Source organism: Elephantulus edwardii, unplaced genomic scaffold (genome assembly GCF_000299155.1).
Source record: "Elephantulus edwardii isolate Elephantulus edwardi_28Jun2011 unplaced genomic scaffold, EleEdw1.0 scaffold00195, whole genome shotgun sequence".
NCBI classification, from domain to species: Eukaryota; Metazoa; Chordata; class Mammalia; order Macroscelidea; family Macroscelididae; genus Elephantulus; species Elephantulus edwardii.
The window spans coordinates 1,119,319-1,135,678 of record NW_006399945.1 but is presented as its reverse complement, the minus strand read 5'-3'; the positions used below and the strand labels follow the sequence as shown (position 1 = coordinate 1,135,678).

Here is a 16,360-nt window from a genome sequence, read left to right as displayed (position 1 = left end):
GTCAAATCAGATCTGACTGGTACAGGAGGAGATTGTCCCTCCTTCCCCGGCAGAGCATCTGGTGGATTTGAACCGTGCACCTCTGGGATTGTAGTTGCAGTTCCTTGCCACTAGGCCACCAGAGCTCCCCTTATAAGGCATTTCTGTACTTGATAAAATAGTGTCACTTTTTCACTAAGCACTCATTAAGCCAGCTGGTAATATTTCAGAATTCTTCGACAGCATTTAGTAGTTGTCAGAAGATTACCGTTCTTGGCTTATAATAAACCCTCTTTGAGCAATGTGTTTCTGTTTTTTTTTACACACAGATCATTCTATATTGTGTTTCCCAGCTCTTCTGTAGAGTTTTGAAATCTGTACATTTTTCTTTTCTTGGTGTTTTGTGTTAACCTTTTCTGTCCAGTAGAGTTGAATTTCGGGTTCTTAAGTATTACTCATGTAAGGCATTACTAACAGCTTAATTCTTGGGCAAAGTGATAAGATTCCTGTTCCTTCTCCCCTGGACTCTGGTGTCTTAGTACTTAGGAGTTGCACTGCCAAGCCAAAGGCTCACAGTTCGCATCCACTAGCTGCTTCGTGTAAGAAAGATGGGCACTCTCCTTTCATGTAATTTACTGCCTCTGGAAACCTACTGGAGGGCCAGCTATGAGTTAGTTCTGATTCAATGGTACGTAACAACTAACAGCCTTCTTCCCTGGACTTTAGGCATCATAGGCGAGTTTTAGTGGAATGGCTGAAAGACCCATCTCAAGAACTCGAATTTATTGCTGATATTCTTAACCAGGATGCAAAGAATTACCATGCCTGGCAGCATCGACAGTGGGTTATTCAGGTACTGCCCTTATTTTTTACAATGTTTTCAGAATTTGTTCTTTTTCACTAATTCAAATGACAATTAAATTCTTAGTATGCTTCCGAACTTAAAACACCCATGTAGGTCATTATACATGATATATAATCATTAAGAAATGTTAGGTTACCAAATTGAAGTCTAGTCTCCTTCATGTTAGTTAGCATTCATAATCTCTGTATGTCAAAGAATAATTGGGGGTTTTTTGGCTTGTTTTACCTTTTTTTTTTTTTTTGGATTGAATGTCTATTACATCATAAATTTGCTAGGAAGTGAGTAGAAAAAAGTAGTTGTAAATTTAATATGGTTAACAAGAACATGTTGCATATTAAGCCTTTTGCATATATAGACTTTGGAGTATTATGTATAGTGATGACTTAAGCATTTTCTTTCTACCCACATGTTAAAGTTTTATGCTAAAATCTGAATAGAATAGTTAAAACTCCCACTCTGGACATTCTGTTTACTCTAGCAAACAATTCTAGTGTTGTTTCCTATCAATTTTTTCCAGTGATTGTTGCCTTTGACATTATTTATTATATGAAGAACATTTCACCCAAAATCCCTAAACATTTTAAATTTTTCCCAATTTGATTAAAGGTATATGTTTTCTAAAAATATTCAATTGCTTTACTTTTTTTGAAAATTTTAACCATATGAAAGTATACATAGTATTGGGGAGCTCTGGTGGCCTAGTGGCAAGAAGCTGCACTGCAGTCCCAGAGGAGCACGGTTCGAATCCACCAGATGCTCTGCCGGGAAAGGAGGGACAATCTCCTCCTGTACCAGTCAGATCTGATTTGACAGTACACGCACACACACAAATAATAAAATAAAAAAAATTTTTTTAAAAAAGTATACATAGTATAATGTTGCTATGGTTAATTGCCATCAAATCAATTTTGATTCATGGTTTGCCCCAGGATAGAACTGAATTCTAAAGGGTTTGCAAGTCTGTGACCTTTCAGAAGCATGTGCATGCGGGTGGGCGGGCGCGCGCGTGTGCACACACACACACACACACACAAACACGCAATATCTTCCCTTACTCCTCTGACCCTAAACCAGAACTTTAAAAGAAATTAAGAGCATTTCCAAATATCTTTGAAAAAGCTTCTGAAATATTCTAAGGTTTTTGAAATATTTTCCTTTTGAAACACTCATAAGAGGTTGTGTGAGAATGGATCCCAAATAGTTTTGTTGTAGCTTATAAGTTTCAGTAAGTGAGGTATAGATTTTTTCCTTTATTTTCATATTTGATATTATTGTTTGGTTTTGTAATTCAGTTTCTAAGATATAAAATTAATTTTAATATAAAGAGGGCAAAGGAATTTTTAAAACTGAAAACACTGCTTTTATATGCTGAGTAATTAAGTAACTAATTTACCTCAAAGTCAGAGTTGAAAGTAGGAATCATACACATTCTGAGATTCAGTAAGCCAGTAGTTGTCATAGGTACCTATGCTGCCCAAGGGGACATTTGGCAATATCTGTAGATGTTTTTATTTGTCACATCTGGGAGAGAAATATTACTTGGTTCTAGTGCAAAGAGGCCAAGGATGCTAATAGGAAAGCTCACAAAATAAAGAATTATCCAGCCCAAAGCCGCATGACCAGTTGACTGTGTGCTAAATCCATATTTGTGTACGTTTCAAAAAAGAAGATCCAGCAGACTGCAGAACTTAGGCAACAATATCATTATTATCACATGCAAGTAAAAAGGATCATTTGAAAATGGCTGGAGCAAGTACATTGACAGGAAATTGCCAGAAATTCAAGCTGGACTCCAAAGAAACCATAGAAGAGTACTATTTATCAGCACATGGTAATTTGTACAAAAATGTGTAGTTTTTACTGCCTTCTTTTTTTTTTTTTTAAACTATCTGTAACCTCTGGAATTACCATACTGAAAGTCTTACACTTTTTTTACTATTATCAAATATTGGCAGCATCATAATAGATGATGAAGAGATTGAGATTATTAACAGCTTCAGTTTGCTTGGCTCCACAGTCAACACTCTTGATACCAACAGGCAGGAAAGTAAAAGATGAATTGCATTGGGAAAGTCTTCTGCAAGAGACCTCTACAAAGCACTGAAAAGCAGCGGTGTCAGTCTGGAGACTAAGGTGCGCCTGATTCAGGCCACTGTCTTTGCAGTTACTTGCTATAGTCAGAAAGCTGGACAGTGACTAGCGATGACAGAGGGAGAATTAATGCCCTTGAACTATGGTGCTAAAGAAGAGTATTGAATATAACATGGATGGCTAGGAGCAAACAAATTCGTCCTGGAGTGGGTAAAGCTGGGCTGCTCCTTGGAGGCAAGGATTCTGAAGCTTCATCTGGCAAACTCTGGACATGTTGCAAGAAAGGACCAGTTCTTAGAGAGGGATGCCATGCTTGGTAGGATAGATCGACAGTGCAGGAGAGGAAGACCCTCAGTGAGATGGATTGATTCAGTGACTGATGTAATGGTCATAGGTGTATCAGAGACAGTTAAGATTGGCACAGGATAGAGCAGGGTTTAGGGCTGTTGTATTGTCACTATGAGTTCCAAGCAACTCGATGGCACATAACAACAATAAAAACAACAATTATCAAATAAATATAACTCTTAGTTTTTTGTTTCTTGAGTTGGATTTTGCAGCATTTTTTAAAATAACCATTTTACCACTTTCTTAGATTTTTTTATTGCTGTTAACCACCACTGTATTTTTCTTTCATTAACATAGTTTATAACAGAATTTTAGAAACAAAACCCAATTGTGTATACATATTTCTATACATGTATTCTGAATTTTTTAAAATCATATGTGCTTTTTTTTTTATTTTATTTTACTATTTTGTGTGTGTGTACCATCAAATTGGATCTGACTGGTACAGGAGGAGATTGTCCCTCCTCTTCCGGCAGAGCATCTGGTGGATTTGAACTGTTTGCATCTGGGATTGCAGTGCAGCTTCTTGCCACTAGGCCATCAGAGCTCCCTCATATGTGCATTTTAAATGCTGCCTTTTTACTTAATATTTCTTCTTCCCTATCTTTGCATGATAGAGGCTACATATGCAGTCACGTGTGATTAACATGCTTTGCTATGAAAATCTTTTTCTTAACTCAGTTTGGGTTCTAAATTTTTAAAACAAACAATTTTATATAAACATTTAGATATGGAGCTCTGGTGGCCTAGTGACAAGAAGCTGCACTGCAATCCCAGAGGTGCATGGTTCAAATCTACCAGATGCTTTGCTGGAGAAGGAGGGACAATCTTCTCCTGTACCAGTCAGATTCAATTTGGCAATACACACATAAAAAATAATTTAAAAAGTAAATAAATTAAAATTTAAAGAAAAAAACCTCCACCATTTAGATAGATATTCTTTCTTTTGAGCTAATTTTTTAAAATAATTTTCAAGTCAGAAAGTAGGTCCATAGCCTTTCAGTATCTGTTCTTCAAGAGAATTCTACTCCCCAGCAACAATAGCAGAGTTCACCAGGGTAACAAACAACAAATGCTGGTGAGGCAGTGGAGAGATTCACTGCTGGTGGGAATGTAAAATGGTGTTACCACTATGGAAGGTGGTCTCACACTTTTAAAAAGTTGGAAATAGAAATATCATTTAACCCAGCAGTTCCACTACTAGGAATAATACTCTCAAGAGTCTTCATTTACAGCAGGCAAGGTTGTAGAAAGTCCCAAATAGAATGAATGGTAATGATACAGGAATATAAAGTAAACTTACTCAGAAGTACTAGTCAGAAATTTTAGAGACTGAAAGAAGAACTCCAGGGGCCATTACTATTAAGGCTATTATTATTTAAAGAAACTTTTAATTTGAAACTTAAGACAATCCCTTTTAGGTTCACACCCAAACAGAATCTTAGAGGTAATTAGAGATGAGAAGGGAGGGGGAGAAGAGTGAAAATCAATGGATAAGTTGGGTTAAGGGAAAGGCAGTATAAACAGTGTATGTAATTGCTTATGTAATTAATTTTCATTATGCTTACTAAAAATTGTGTATAGATCAAATGAAATTGTAATTTTAAAAGACTTTTTTTATAGCCAGCTAATAGATGTATCTATAAAATACATAATAATACCTGTAAAAAAATTTGTTTGTTAAAAAATGTGTTGCTGAAAGCAGGCAGCTATGAGGGAACAAGCGCTCTGGTGGCTTAGCAGTAAGGAATTTTACTGCCAACACAAAGGCAAAATGTTTAAATCCACCAGGTGCTCTGCAGGAGAGAGATGGGCAGTCTCCTCTCATGCAATCAGCTGCCTCAAAAAACTCCCTAGAAGGTGAGCTATGGGTCAGTTCCAGCTCGATGGTGCACAGCAGCAAAAGGACATTTGCCTAGAACTGAAGATGAGAAGTTAGGGATGAGGAAACTGGGCTAATGGAAATGGGGAACCCAGGGAGGAAATGAGGAGAGGGTAGACACATTGCAGTGTTGAGATCACAAGCAATGTCTCAGGATAATCTGTTTATGAATTCCAAAATGGAAATGCAATTTCCATCTAAAGTGCAATAAAGTGTTACATAAGTACATGGGATAGAACTGAGAAAAAGAACTGAAACAAGAATTACAGGCTTGGAAACCCGATGGGGCACGTACGCTCTGTCTTAACAGAATCATTGTGAGTCACAATCCACTTACTTGATGGCCATGGGGTTTGCTATTTGAATTTTTCTGTCTCTCTCTTTTTCTGAGTACCTCCCCCACCCCATGACAGTTTTCTCTGGTGAGCTTTCTTTACTCCTTTCCTTACCCCTGTTCATCATCGTGGGCACTCGGAAAATGTCTGTGTCTGATGGCTTCTTTCCTGCTCTCTGCGTGTGTCTTCCTCAGCGCTGTTTCATACTCCCTTCATTTCCTTTACTTTCATCTGTCACTTCTCTCCAAATAGGTGATAAATCCTTCATCTTTAGTTCTGCCTTTTACATCTTATTTAATAATGTGTTTGTATTTTCTTTTAGGAATTTAAACTTTGGGATGATGAACTACAGTATGTAGACCAACTTCTCAAAGAAGATGTGAGAAATAACTCTGTCTGGAACCAAAGATACTTTGTCATTTCTAATACCACTGGCTACAATGATCCTCTTGTATTGGAGAGAGAAGTCCAGTTAGTAACCTCCTTTATTTACTTGTTCATTAAAAATGAATGTACATATCTATCATGTTGCAGGCATTGAAAATACCTTTACAAATAGTGTAACATACTTTACTTTGTGGTAGGGAGCTCTATGGTGTATTCCATACAGAGTATTACTAATCTAAAGGTAGCGCCTCTCTGGCAATTTGAATCCATCAGCAGCTCCATGGGATAAAGATGGTGGCCTCGTGGCAAGAAGCTGTGCTGCAATCCTGATGACACACAGTTTGAATGACCAGGTGCTCCGCAGAAGGATGGGCAGTCTCCTCCCATGCAATTAACTGACTCTAAAACCCACTCATGGGATTTACAGCTTCTAAAAACCCACAGGAGGGTCATTTATGAGTTGTTTCTGTCTCAGAGTAATTTGGTGGGTGGTTGTTGGTGTTTAATTGAATGGTATTGTTGTAAATCAATTGACAGTCCAGGGATAGGATTCTTTCTAGAGTCAGTTCTATTACATTGACCTGTGTGTCTGTCCTTACGACATGACAACACTGTTCTGATTCCCAGTGCTTTAAATTGAAAGCAGAAAGTGTGCAGTCTCTTTTATTGTCTATTCCTAAGATTGTTTTTAATTAGTTTAGATGCCTTTTAGTTGCCATATAAATTTTAGAATCAGCTTGTCATTTTACAAGAGAATCAGCTAGGATTCTGATAAGGATTGTATCAGATCTGTAGGTTAGTTTAGGGAAAATACTGTGGTTGCAGCATGTTAAATCTTCTGGTACATGAGCATGTGATATTTTCCCATTTATTTATGTCTTCTTTAATTTCTTTCAGCAGTGTGTAGTTTTCAGAGTATAAGTTTTTAACTTACTTAGATAAATGATTTTTAGGAGCTTCTTTTTTAAAGAAAATGTTTCTATGAATGAAATTGTTTCCTTAATTTCATTGTTTGATTGTTCAGTGCAAGTGTATAGTAATCCAACTCATGAAGAAATTGTTTCCTTAATTTCATTGTTTGATTGTTCAGTACAAGTATATAGTAATCCAACTCATTTTTTTTATACTGATCTCATATCCTGCAGCTTTGATAAAGGTTATTAGATCTAATAGATATTTAGGGAACTCTGGTGGCCCTTGTGGAGAAGAAGTGGCACTGCCACGCCAAGGCAAGCAGTTCAGATTCACCAGCTGCTCCACAGGAGAAGGTGCACTGCCCATGTGACTTATAGCCTCCAAGAATCTGCTATAGGCTTGGTTCTCATTCAATAGTGTTGAATTGTATGAAAATAGATATTTTACTTCTTCCTTTCTAATGTGGAAGTCATTCATTTATGTTTATTTTCTTGCCTAATTGCCTTTACTAGAACGTGTTATAAAATATTAAAAGTGACAAAAGCAAAGTATTCATCGTTAGCATCTTGGGGGAAAGCATCCCAGAGGTACATGGTTCAAATCCACCAGATGCTTTGCTGGAGAAGGAGGGACAATCTCCTTCTGTACCAGTCAGATCTGATTTGACGGTACACACACACAAAATAATGAAATAAAATGAAAAAATTTTTTTTTAAATTAAAAAATTCTTAAAAAATGTTTTATTGTGAATTGGGTGGAGCTTTACAGAATAGATCCATTTTTCATTCAGCTATTCATACACTTTGCAGATCATGTCACTATAAATCATAATACTGATTATGATCCCCACAGTGGAACACCATTCATCCTACCTCTGCCCTGTGTTTCCTGTTTCTGTTTTTACTAGTCTTTTCTGCCACAAATGATTTTTTTTTCTTCTTAAACTTGTTTATTAGAATAGTCTTCAGGTAGTAATTATATGGCATAATGGTGGGCACTCTGGTCTTTAGATCCAGAAAAGCACATACTCCTTGGCAAGGTTGGGGTGAGGGGTCACGAAGACCACCAACAAAGCGCAGGTGTAGTAAAATGTCAAGATTACGCAGGCACGTGAAGGTGTGCCACCTGCTGTTTGGAACCATTACTACAATAAATCCCACTTGATTGTGATGTGTAGTTCTTTTATATATTAATTCTGTTTCTTTGTATTTTGATCAAGCTCTGGTGGCATAGTCTGTGGGGAGTTGGGCTGCTGACCCAAAGTCTGCGCCTCTGATGGTTCAAATCTACCAGCCACTCGATGGGAGAGAAATGGAGATTCTCCTCCCATGTGATTTACAGCCTCTAAAAACCTGTAGGGTCAGCCATGAACCACTTCCAACTGGACAATAGTTGTATCATTATTCCTGGAAGATAGGGGCCTGTCCTTGTTTCTTTTCTCGTAGGACATTGTATTTCCTTGTGATGTCTTTGCCTTGTTTTGCTATTAGAATTGTACTAGCTTTATAAAATGAGCTAGGAAATTAATCATGTCCCCTTTTATTTTACTGAAGTCTTTGTACAGGGTTAGTATTCTTAAAATGTTTTCATAAAGTTCAGTAGTAAAGCCCTTTCTTCGTGGATAACCTTTATATTACCTGCTTAATCTCTGCTTACTATCTATGTAGATTTTTTTTTTTATAAGTCAGTTTTGGTTTTTCTAAGAATTTCTAAGAATTGTTCATATGTTACCTAATTTTTTTAAGATTTTATTATTTTTGTGTGCATGTACCGTCAAATCAGCTCTGACTGGTACAGGAGGAGATTGCCCCTCCTTCCCTGGCAGAGCATCTGGTGGATTCGAACTGTGCACCTCTGGGATTGTAGTTGCAGCTTCTTGCCACTAGGTCACCAGAGCTCCCCTTATATGTTATCTAATTTTGCTTACAGCTGCTCATAGTATTTATTTATGATCCTTAGAAAAATCCCTTCTTTCCTTTCTAATCCTAGTAATTGGATTGTTTTATTATTATAGTTCCCATCACTGTATAGTTGCACTTCAATGGCTTTTATCAGACATAAGTAAATTTTGGATTTCTTTTTCTCCAGAGTTGCTTTACCATTAAAAGGGAAGCCTCCTTGTTTTAGTGACTTTTCTTTCAAAAGGAACCCCTCAGTCAAAAAAATTTACAAATTAATGTATTTTTTAATTGAAATTTGTTTGTTAGTTGGTTCCACTGATAGTGAAGATTGGGTTACAAATGAAAGGCCAAGTGCAAGCTGTAACACAGCTTAGTTAAATGATTTCCCTCACAGTGCCCCTTTTGGACATACCTGTGTTTTTTTCTTACAGGTATACTCTGGAAATGATCAAGCTAGTACCACATAATGAAAGTGCATGGAACTATTTAAAAGGGTAAGAGATTGTTTTTACTTGTTTTATATATTTAAAAATCCAAGCAACCTACTGAGTCATAGTATATGTTGCATATTCTTCCAAAAAGATACAAGAGAGTTTTCTTTTTTTTTTTCTCCCCTCCCCCCCACAAGAGAGTTTTCTGAAAGAGACAGAAGATGGAGAAGAGTTATAGTAACTCCTAAGAACAACACTCTCTGCCCATCTCTATGCGCCTGAGCAAATAGTTGTTTTTAACACAGTCCACAAGTCAGCAGTGATTTTAATTGTATTTTTTGAATCTTATAGGTTTTATGATATTGTTCAATAATTTCCGCATTCTACTGGGTCACCTTTCTTTGGAATGGGAACAAATATTGATCTTTTCCAGTCAGTTGGCCAGCTGGCTGTCCTCCAGATTTCTTGGCACAACTTAGTGAGCACACCCAGGGCAGTGTCTGTTTGTTGAAATATGTCAGTTGGCATGCTGTCAACTCCTGGAGGCTTGTCTTTTGCCAATTCCATCAGAGCAATTTGAACTTCTTCCTTCATCACCATAGGCTCTTGCTCAAATGTTATTTCATGAAATTCCTCTGTGTCAGCCAATTCCTTCTGATAGAGTGACTCTGTGTATTCCTTCCATCTTCTCTTGATACTTCCTGGATCATTTAACATTCAACCCATAGTGTCCTTAAGTATTGCCACTCATGGCTTGAATTTGTTTTTCAGCTCCTTCAGCTTAAGAAACGCTGAACGAATTTGGCCCTTTTTATTTTCTGACTCCAGCTCTGCACATTTCATTATAGTATCTTGATTTGTCGTCCTGCACTGCCTTTTGAAATTTTCTGTTCAGCTCTTTGATTTCTTGGTTTCTTCCTTTAGGTTTGGCTTCTTTGTGCTCTAATGCAATACTCAGAGTCTCATGTGACATCCATCTTGGTCTTTTCTTCTTTTTCAGCCTTTGTAATGATCTTTTGCATGCTTCCTGGATGATTTTCTTGATATTCTCTCAGAGCTCATTTGGTCTACGCTTGTTGGTGCTCAAGGCAGAGGTCATGGTACTAGGGATATTATAGCTAATGTTAGATGGATCTTGGCAGAGAGCAAAGAATACCAGAAGAATGTCTATCTGTGCTTCATTGACTATGCAAAGGCTTTTGATTTTGTGGATCACAACAAGCTGTGGCTGACTCTGAGAAGAATGGGGATCCCAGAACATTTGATCGTGCTAATGTGAAACCTTTACTTGGACCAAGAGGCAGTCTTCAGAACAGAGCAAGGAGACACTACATGGTTCAACATCAACAAGGGGGTCTGTCAAGGATGTATTCTGTCTCCATACCTTTTCAATCTGTGTGCAGAACAGATCATCCGAGATGCTGGGCTGTATGAGGAATGTGGCATCAGGATTGGTGGAAGAGTCATCAACAACCTGCGTTATGCAGATGGCACAACCCTGCTTGCTGAAACTGAGGAGGACCTGAAGCACTTGCTGCAGAAGGTCAAGGATTGTAGCCTTCAATATGGATTGAGGCTCAACGTCAAGAAAACAAAGATTCTCACCACTGGGCCAATTGGAAGCATCAGTATGGATGGTGAAGAGATTGAGATAGTTAACAGTTTTAGTTTACTTGGCTCCACAGTTAACACTCTTGGTAACAGCAGCCAGGAAATCAAGAGACGAATTGCATTGGGAAAGTCAGCTGTGAGGGACCTCTCAAAGAGTACTGAAGAGCAACGACGTCAGGCTGGAGACTAAGGTGCGCCTGATCCAGGTTGTAGTCTTCGCAGTTAAGTGCTATGTGTCAGAGAGTTGGACAGTGAATGGGGATGATAGAAAGAGAATTGTAGCCTTTGAGCTGTGGTGCTGGAGAAGAGCATTGAATACACCATGGACTGCTAGGAAAACAAACAGGTTTGTCCTGGAGAAGGTGAAGCTGGAATGCTCCTTGGAGTCAAGGATTCTGAAGCTTCATCTGACATACTTTGGGCATGTTGCAGGGAAGGACTGGTCCTTGGAGAGAGACATCATGTTTGGTAGAGTGGATGGGTAGCACAGGAGAGGAAGACCTTCAATGAAATGAATCGATTCTGTGACTGGAGTGTTGGAATGAGTGTGTTTGAGATGGCTAGGTTGGCACAGGATAGAATGGCTTTTAGAGCTGTTGTACAGAGGGTCGCTGTGAGTCGCAAGCGACTCAGTGGCACATAACAACAGTAGGTTTTATGTATGCAGCTCAGGAACACAGCAAGGCAAAGTAGACTTTTAACATGAAGATTACACAGGAGGGAAGCCAACCTTTCTGTTTTCCTTTCTTGAGATCTTCTGTTACAGGTTTTATATCTTAAGTAGGAAAGAATTGACTAGCCATGGCATACCCAGGCTCTTCATCAAGTAGCCATATCCCAAACACAATAGTGCAGACATAAAGAGCACACTAGAGATGTGTCAGGACTTGGACTTGTGTAAATATGGGGATAAGAAACCGTCACGAAATGGGAAAGCTTATATGTTTTAGTGTGATGCTGTTTAAGGTCCAGTTTTTGAGAATTTTTTAAAGTGAAGTATAATGCATAAGAAAGGCTGTTGAACTTCAACAGTGAAGTTTTGTTTTCAGCCAGCAAGGAGACCTGCATTGATTTCTAGTCAAAGAACCCCACATATAACCATCATCCCAGACTTGGATGTAGCCATGATACTAAGCTATAATCAGCAGAGCTTTCAGACCCAAATGTATGGGGACAAAAGATCTGGTGAACTACTTGTGAAAATCGCTCAGTGGAAACTCTGAGGATCACAGAAGCCTGATCTAATCATGGAGTTTATGCAGGACTTGCCAGCCATCTGTTCCCTTGTGCATGGGTTCTCCATGAGAAAAGAGCATCTAACAACAGCAATGTAGCAAATATTTGTATTGCAGACCGAGGGTCCCAAAGAATGGAGTAATTTTATAATTATTAATAAAGAGACAAACAGCCAGGAATGTGATAGAGCAGAGAGCATAAAACAGGGGGTCAGCAGTTCTCGACTGAGAAAGCTTCTCTGTATCTTTATTGAAAATTACCAGGAAGTAAATCACAAAGAGAATTAAATGCAAATGAAGCCAAGCTCTTTCTATAGAAAACCTTCTGCTTGACTCAGGAAGGAGGGATTCACAAATGCAAGAATTTGGTTTACCCTTAACTATTAACCTTGATGCCTCAGGGTGAACTCTAGCTCAGGAAGTAACACTGCCTTTGTAGGGGGCCCCTTGCTGTCTCCTGTCTTGCAGGGAACAAACAGCTCATTTTCTAGGATCTGCCACAAGAGAAATCCTAACTTATTGAAGGACCCCCGAACCGCTGGTCCTGGTCTGTCCCGAGTGGAAGGCGAAGACCCAAGACTCCAAGACACCGGCTTGATGCAACAGCAAGAGATAAGAGGTTTATTGTGGAGCTCCTGCCGACCCTTATCTCTCGCAGGAGACAGAGGAGTCGACCGCGAGCAGACAAAGTTGGGTTTTTTTATACACTTTAGGGGGATACAACTGGGTATCAGCTTTTCATTGGTTGATGAAAGCACAGTTTGAATTCATTGGTTCAGTGTTCGCTCAGGGTTTACACAGCATATTTGCACGTAGCACTTGCAGCAGTCGCGTAGCACATGTAGCAGTTAGATAGATCTTTAACTATAGGGTGGTGTCACAAATTCTTAAGTATACAATGAGTTCAAACTCCAGGGTAGTGGACTGTTGCCCTGGATACAACTGGGTGTGGGGCTCTACCTGAGACAATGGAAAAATTCCTGAGTTTAACTTAGCTGAGAACTATAGAATCCTGAGTTTAATTCAGCTGAGAACTATAGGGACTATTTTAATTTCAATCTTTTCATTATATATCTGTAATTCCTTCAATTCCTGAACAAGGGTTTTCATATAATATTTGGTATAAAGTTTGGTTTCCCATATATTTGTTGATTTCCAAACAAACCAGTCACATGGGATTTATGCCAAGAATACAAGATTTGGCAAAAAATGGCTGACTAGCCAATATATTTTTCTATGCTAAAAAGGTTGACAGTGGTCTTAGTGCAAACTTTCAGTGACGCCCAATAGATGGAAGATTGACAATCCTTTTCAAAGCTTTGACTGTAAAGTAGGGCTAGAAACCAATAGCTCTGTGAGGTACATGGTTAAAGAAGTCTTTTATTTGCTTGCTTCTTCTTTTCTGAAACAGTTATATGTAGGAAGATAAGAAAGGATGGCCTCATCCATAAAAAGTGTAGGTACTAGTCCAAAACATTAGTTTTTGTTACTATTATTATTAGCTATTGTTGGCATATTACATTGGTTTATATTATATCTCTTAGTATATCTCCTTATTTGTTACATATTTGTCAAGTAGAATATTCCATATTCTAGTAATATTAGCCATGTTTTTAATGAGCACTCTTTCTCCTCTTTTGAATCCTCCGAAAGAGTTAGGGAAGGTGTGTAACAGTGAACCAGAGTCAAGGAAGAGTCCCCACACTGAGTAGATATATGTTTTAGATCTCTTCACAATAAGTCTTCCTTTCTGGATTTTGTTTCAGGTGTCATCTTCTCTTGTTCTTTCTACTGTTTTTCTAAAATTCTCTTCCTCCTCAGATTTGAATGTGTATTCTTTCAGAATTTTAGATTTTAGAAAAAATTCTCTTTCTCCTCAGATTTGAATGTGTATTCTTTCAGAATTTTGCAGGACCGTGGCCTTTCCAAATATCCCAATCTGTTGAATCAGTTACTTGATTTACAACCAAGTCATAGTTCTCCCTACCTAATTGCCTTTCTTGTGGATATCTATGAAGACATGCTGGAGAACCAGTGTGACAACAAGGAAGACATTCTTAACAAAGCATTAGAGGTAAGTTAGGGCTTTTCTTTTTGTGTGTCAGAATGGAGCCTGCCTAATGCCACTAGTAATCATGCCCTTTTCTCACATAACTACTAAGAATTTATTGCAGAACTGTTTCTTCCATTCAGGATAGATGTGAAGTAAAGATCTCATTCAAATATGAGCTGAGTTAAAACTATCGTCTTAGAGACTATTTTAAATATCCACTCACTATGTACTTATTTTTAGTGAATTTCAGCAGTGACATTTAGAATATAGTTATTGTTAGAGTTATCATTATACTTGTTGTTGCTTTTATCTCAGAGACTTGTCCTAGAGATTGAGTTACATGTTTAGTTTAATGAATTTGTGTCTTTCATTTTCAGTTATGTGAAATCCTGGCTAAAGAAAAGGACACTATAAGAAAGGAGTATTGGAGATACGTTGGAAGATCTCTTCAGAGCAAACACAGCACAGAAAGTGACCGGCCAGCAAATGCACAGCAATAACACTATCCGGAAGAACTTGATGGAATGCCTTTATTTTTTAAAAATGACTCCAGTGAGGAGTTAAAATTTGCCTGTATTGGGAATAAAAAAAATAAGTTTTCCTTATTCCCTTTGCACAGTAAAATGTGCACTGCACAGGTATTGCTTTTTAACAAGAATTAAGTGTGAAGATCCTTGGGCACTGCTGCTATCCAGACTAGCTCTATGCCATTTGATTCTTTTTAAAGCAGAGTAATTTGAGCAGGGGGAGGGGAAGGCTTCATAAATGAACTTTGTAGTTTTATGAACATTTAATCTAATCTCTTAGCACCAACTCTTCCTTAAACAATGGCATATGAGCCAGGATTTTAGCAGTAATGATTTCAGGTAACTATTATGTGATGAATGTGGGGGAACTTAAACATAGGGTAGTAAGCGGAGAATGCAGCTGTTAGGGTAGGGCTGCAACACCACACTGACAGTATCTTGCTATCACTGTAACCAACTAATGCCAAAAGAATGGTTTTGTAATAAAAGTATAGATGTATCTAAAAACAATGTGACCATAGTTTGATTTTTTTTAAAAAAAAATAACAGTTACACACAAGGACATTTGATCAGCTTAGAAAAGCATTAAAGAAAAATAGTACTGCTATAAAACTGTAAAAACCAGAAATAGGATTGTGTTTAAAGGAAATATTATTAAAACTTGAATTTGTCAGAGTTCTTGACTAGTTAGTTAGGTGCCATCAAGTACGACCATCAAGTCTTATGCACAGCAGATGTGAACCCTGCCCTGTCCTGTGCCATCCTCACACTTCCTGACACATTAGAGCCCATTGCAGCAGTCGCTGTCAATCCCCCTGGTTGAGGGTCTTCCTGTCCTTCACTGACCCTCCACCCTTCTTAGCATCATGTTGCCACTCCAAAGAATAATCTCTCCCAGCAACATGCCCAAAATATGTGAGGCAAATCCTCCTGATCTTTTCCTCCAAGGAGCCTTCTGGCTGTACTTTCTCCAAGACTTACTAGTTCTTTGGAAGTTCACAGGATGTTTACTACTGTTTCTAACACCACAGCCCAAGAGCATCAATTCTTTTTCTGTCATCCTTATTCATTATCCAGCTCCCAGATGCATAGCAAGTGATTGGAAAGACAGTGGCCTGAATCAGACTACCTTAGTCCTCAAATTGACAACATTATTCCTTAATAACTTGGAGAGGTCCCTGACTTCAGACTTTCCCAGAGTAATAGGTCTCCTGATTTCTTGAGTGCTAGTACCAAAGTTGTTGATTGTAGATCCAAGTACAATGAAGTTGTTGACAGTTTCAATCTTTTCTCCATCCATCTGATGTTGTATCAGTCCAGTGGTAAAGAATATTTGTTAATGGTGAGATGCAGTCTATATTGAAGGTTGTATTCTTTGATTTTCTGCAATAAGTGCTTCAAATCTTCCTCACTTTAAGTAAACAAGGTTGTGTCATCTGCATAATGCAGGTTATATCTCTCCAATCCTGATGCCGCACCCCTCTTTATAGAGTCTAGCTTCTTGAATAATTTGCTCAGCATACATGTTGAATAGGTATTAAGAGAGACTACAACCCTCATGCACTTCCTTCTTAATTTTAAACTATGCAGTATTCCCCTGCTCTGTTCACACAACAGCCTCCTGGTCTAGGTACAGGTTTCACATGAGCACAATTAAGTGCTCTGGCATTCCCATTCTTCTCAATTATTAGCCATATCTTGTTATTATCCACACAGTCAAATGCCTTTGCATAGTCAACAAAGCACAAGTAGACGTTCCTGTATTTAGTTTCAGCCAGGATCCTTACTTCAGTGATAATC

The 16,360-nt window shown here is 38.2% G+C and overlaps 1 protein-coding gene across 1 annotated transcript in view; it reads left to right on the top strand.

Annotated features, from left to right (window-relative positions):
- The window catches only part of FNTA (farnesyltransferase, CAAX box, alpha), a 31,965-nt gene extending 17,392 nt beyond the window's left edge, over positions 1-14,573 (top strand). The window contains exons 5-9 of the mRNA XM_006896976.1: positions 706-832; positions 5,823-5,971; positions 9,135-9,197; positions 13,883-14,054; positions 14,411-14,573. Coding sequence (XP_006897038.1) covers positions 706-832; positions 5,823-5,971; positions 9,135-9,197; positions 13,883-14,054; positions 14,411-14,533 — 634 coding nt within the window. The 3' untranslated portion in view covers positions 14,534-14,573. The remainder of the gene's footprint in view (positions 1-705; positions 833-5,822; positions 5,972-9,134; positions 9,198-13,882; positions 14,055-14,410) is intronic.
- The last annotated feature ends 1,787 nt before the right edge of the window (positions 14,574-16,360 follow it).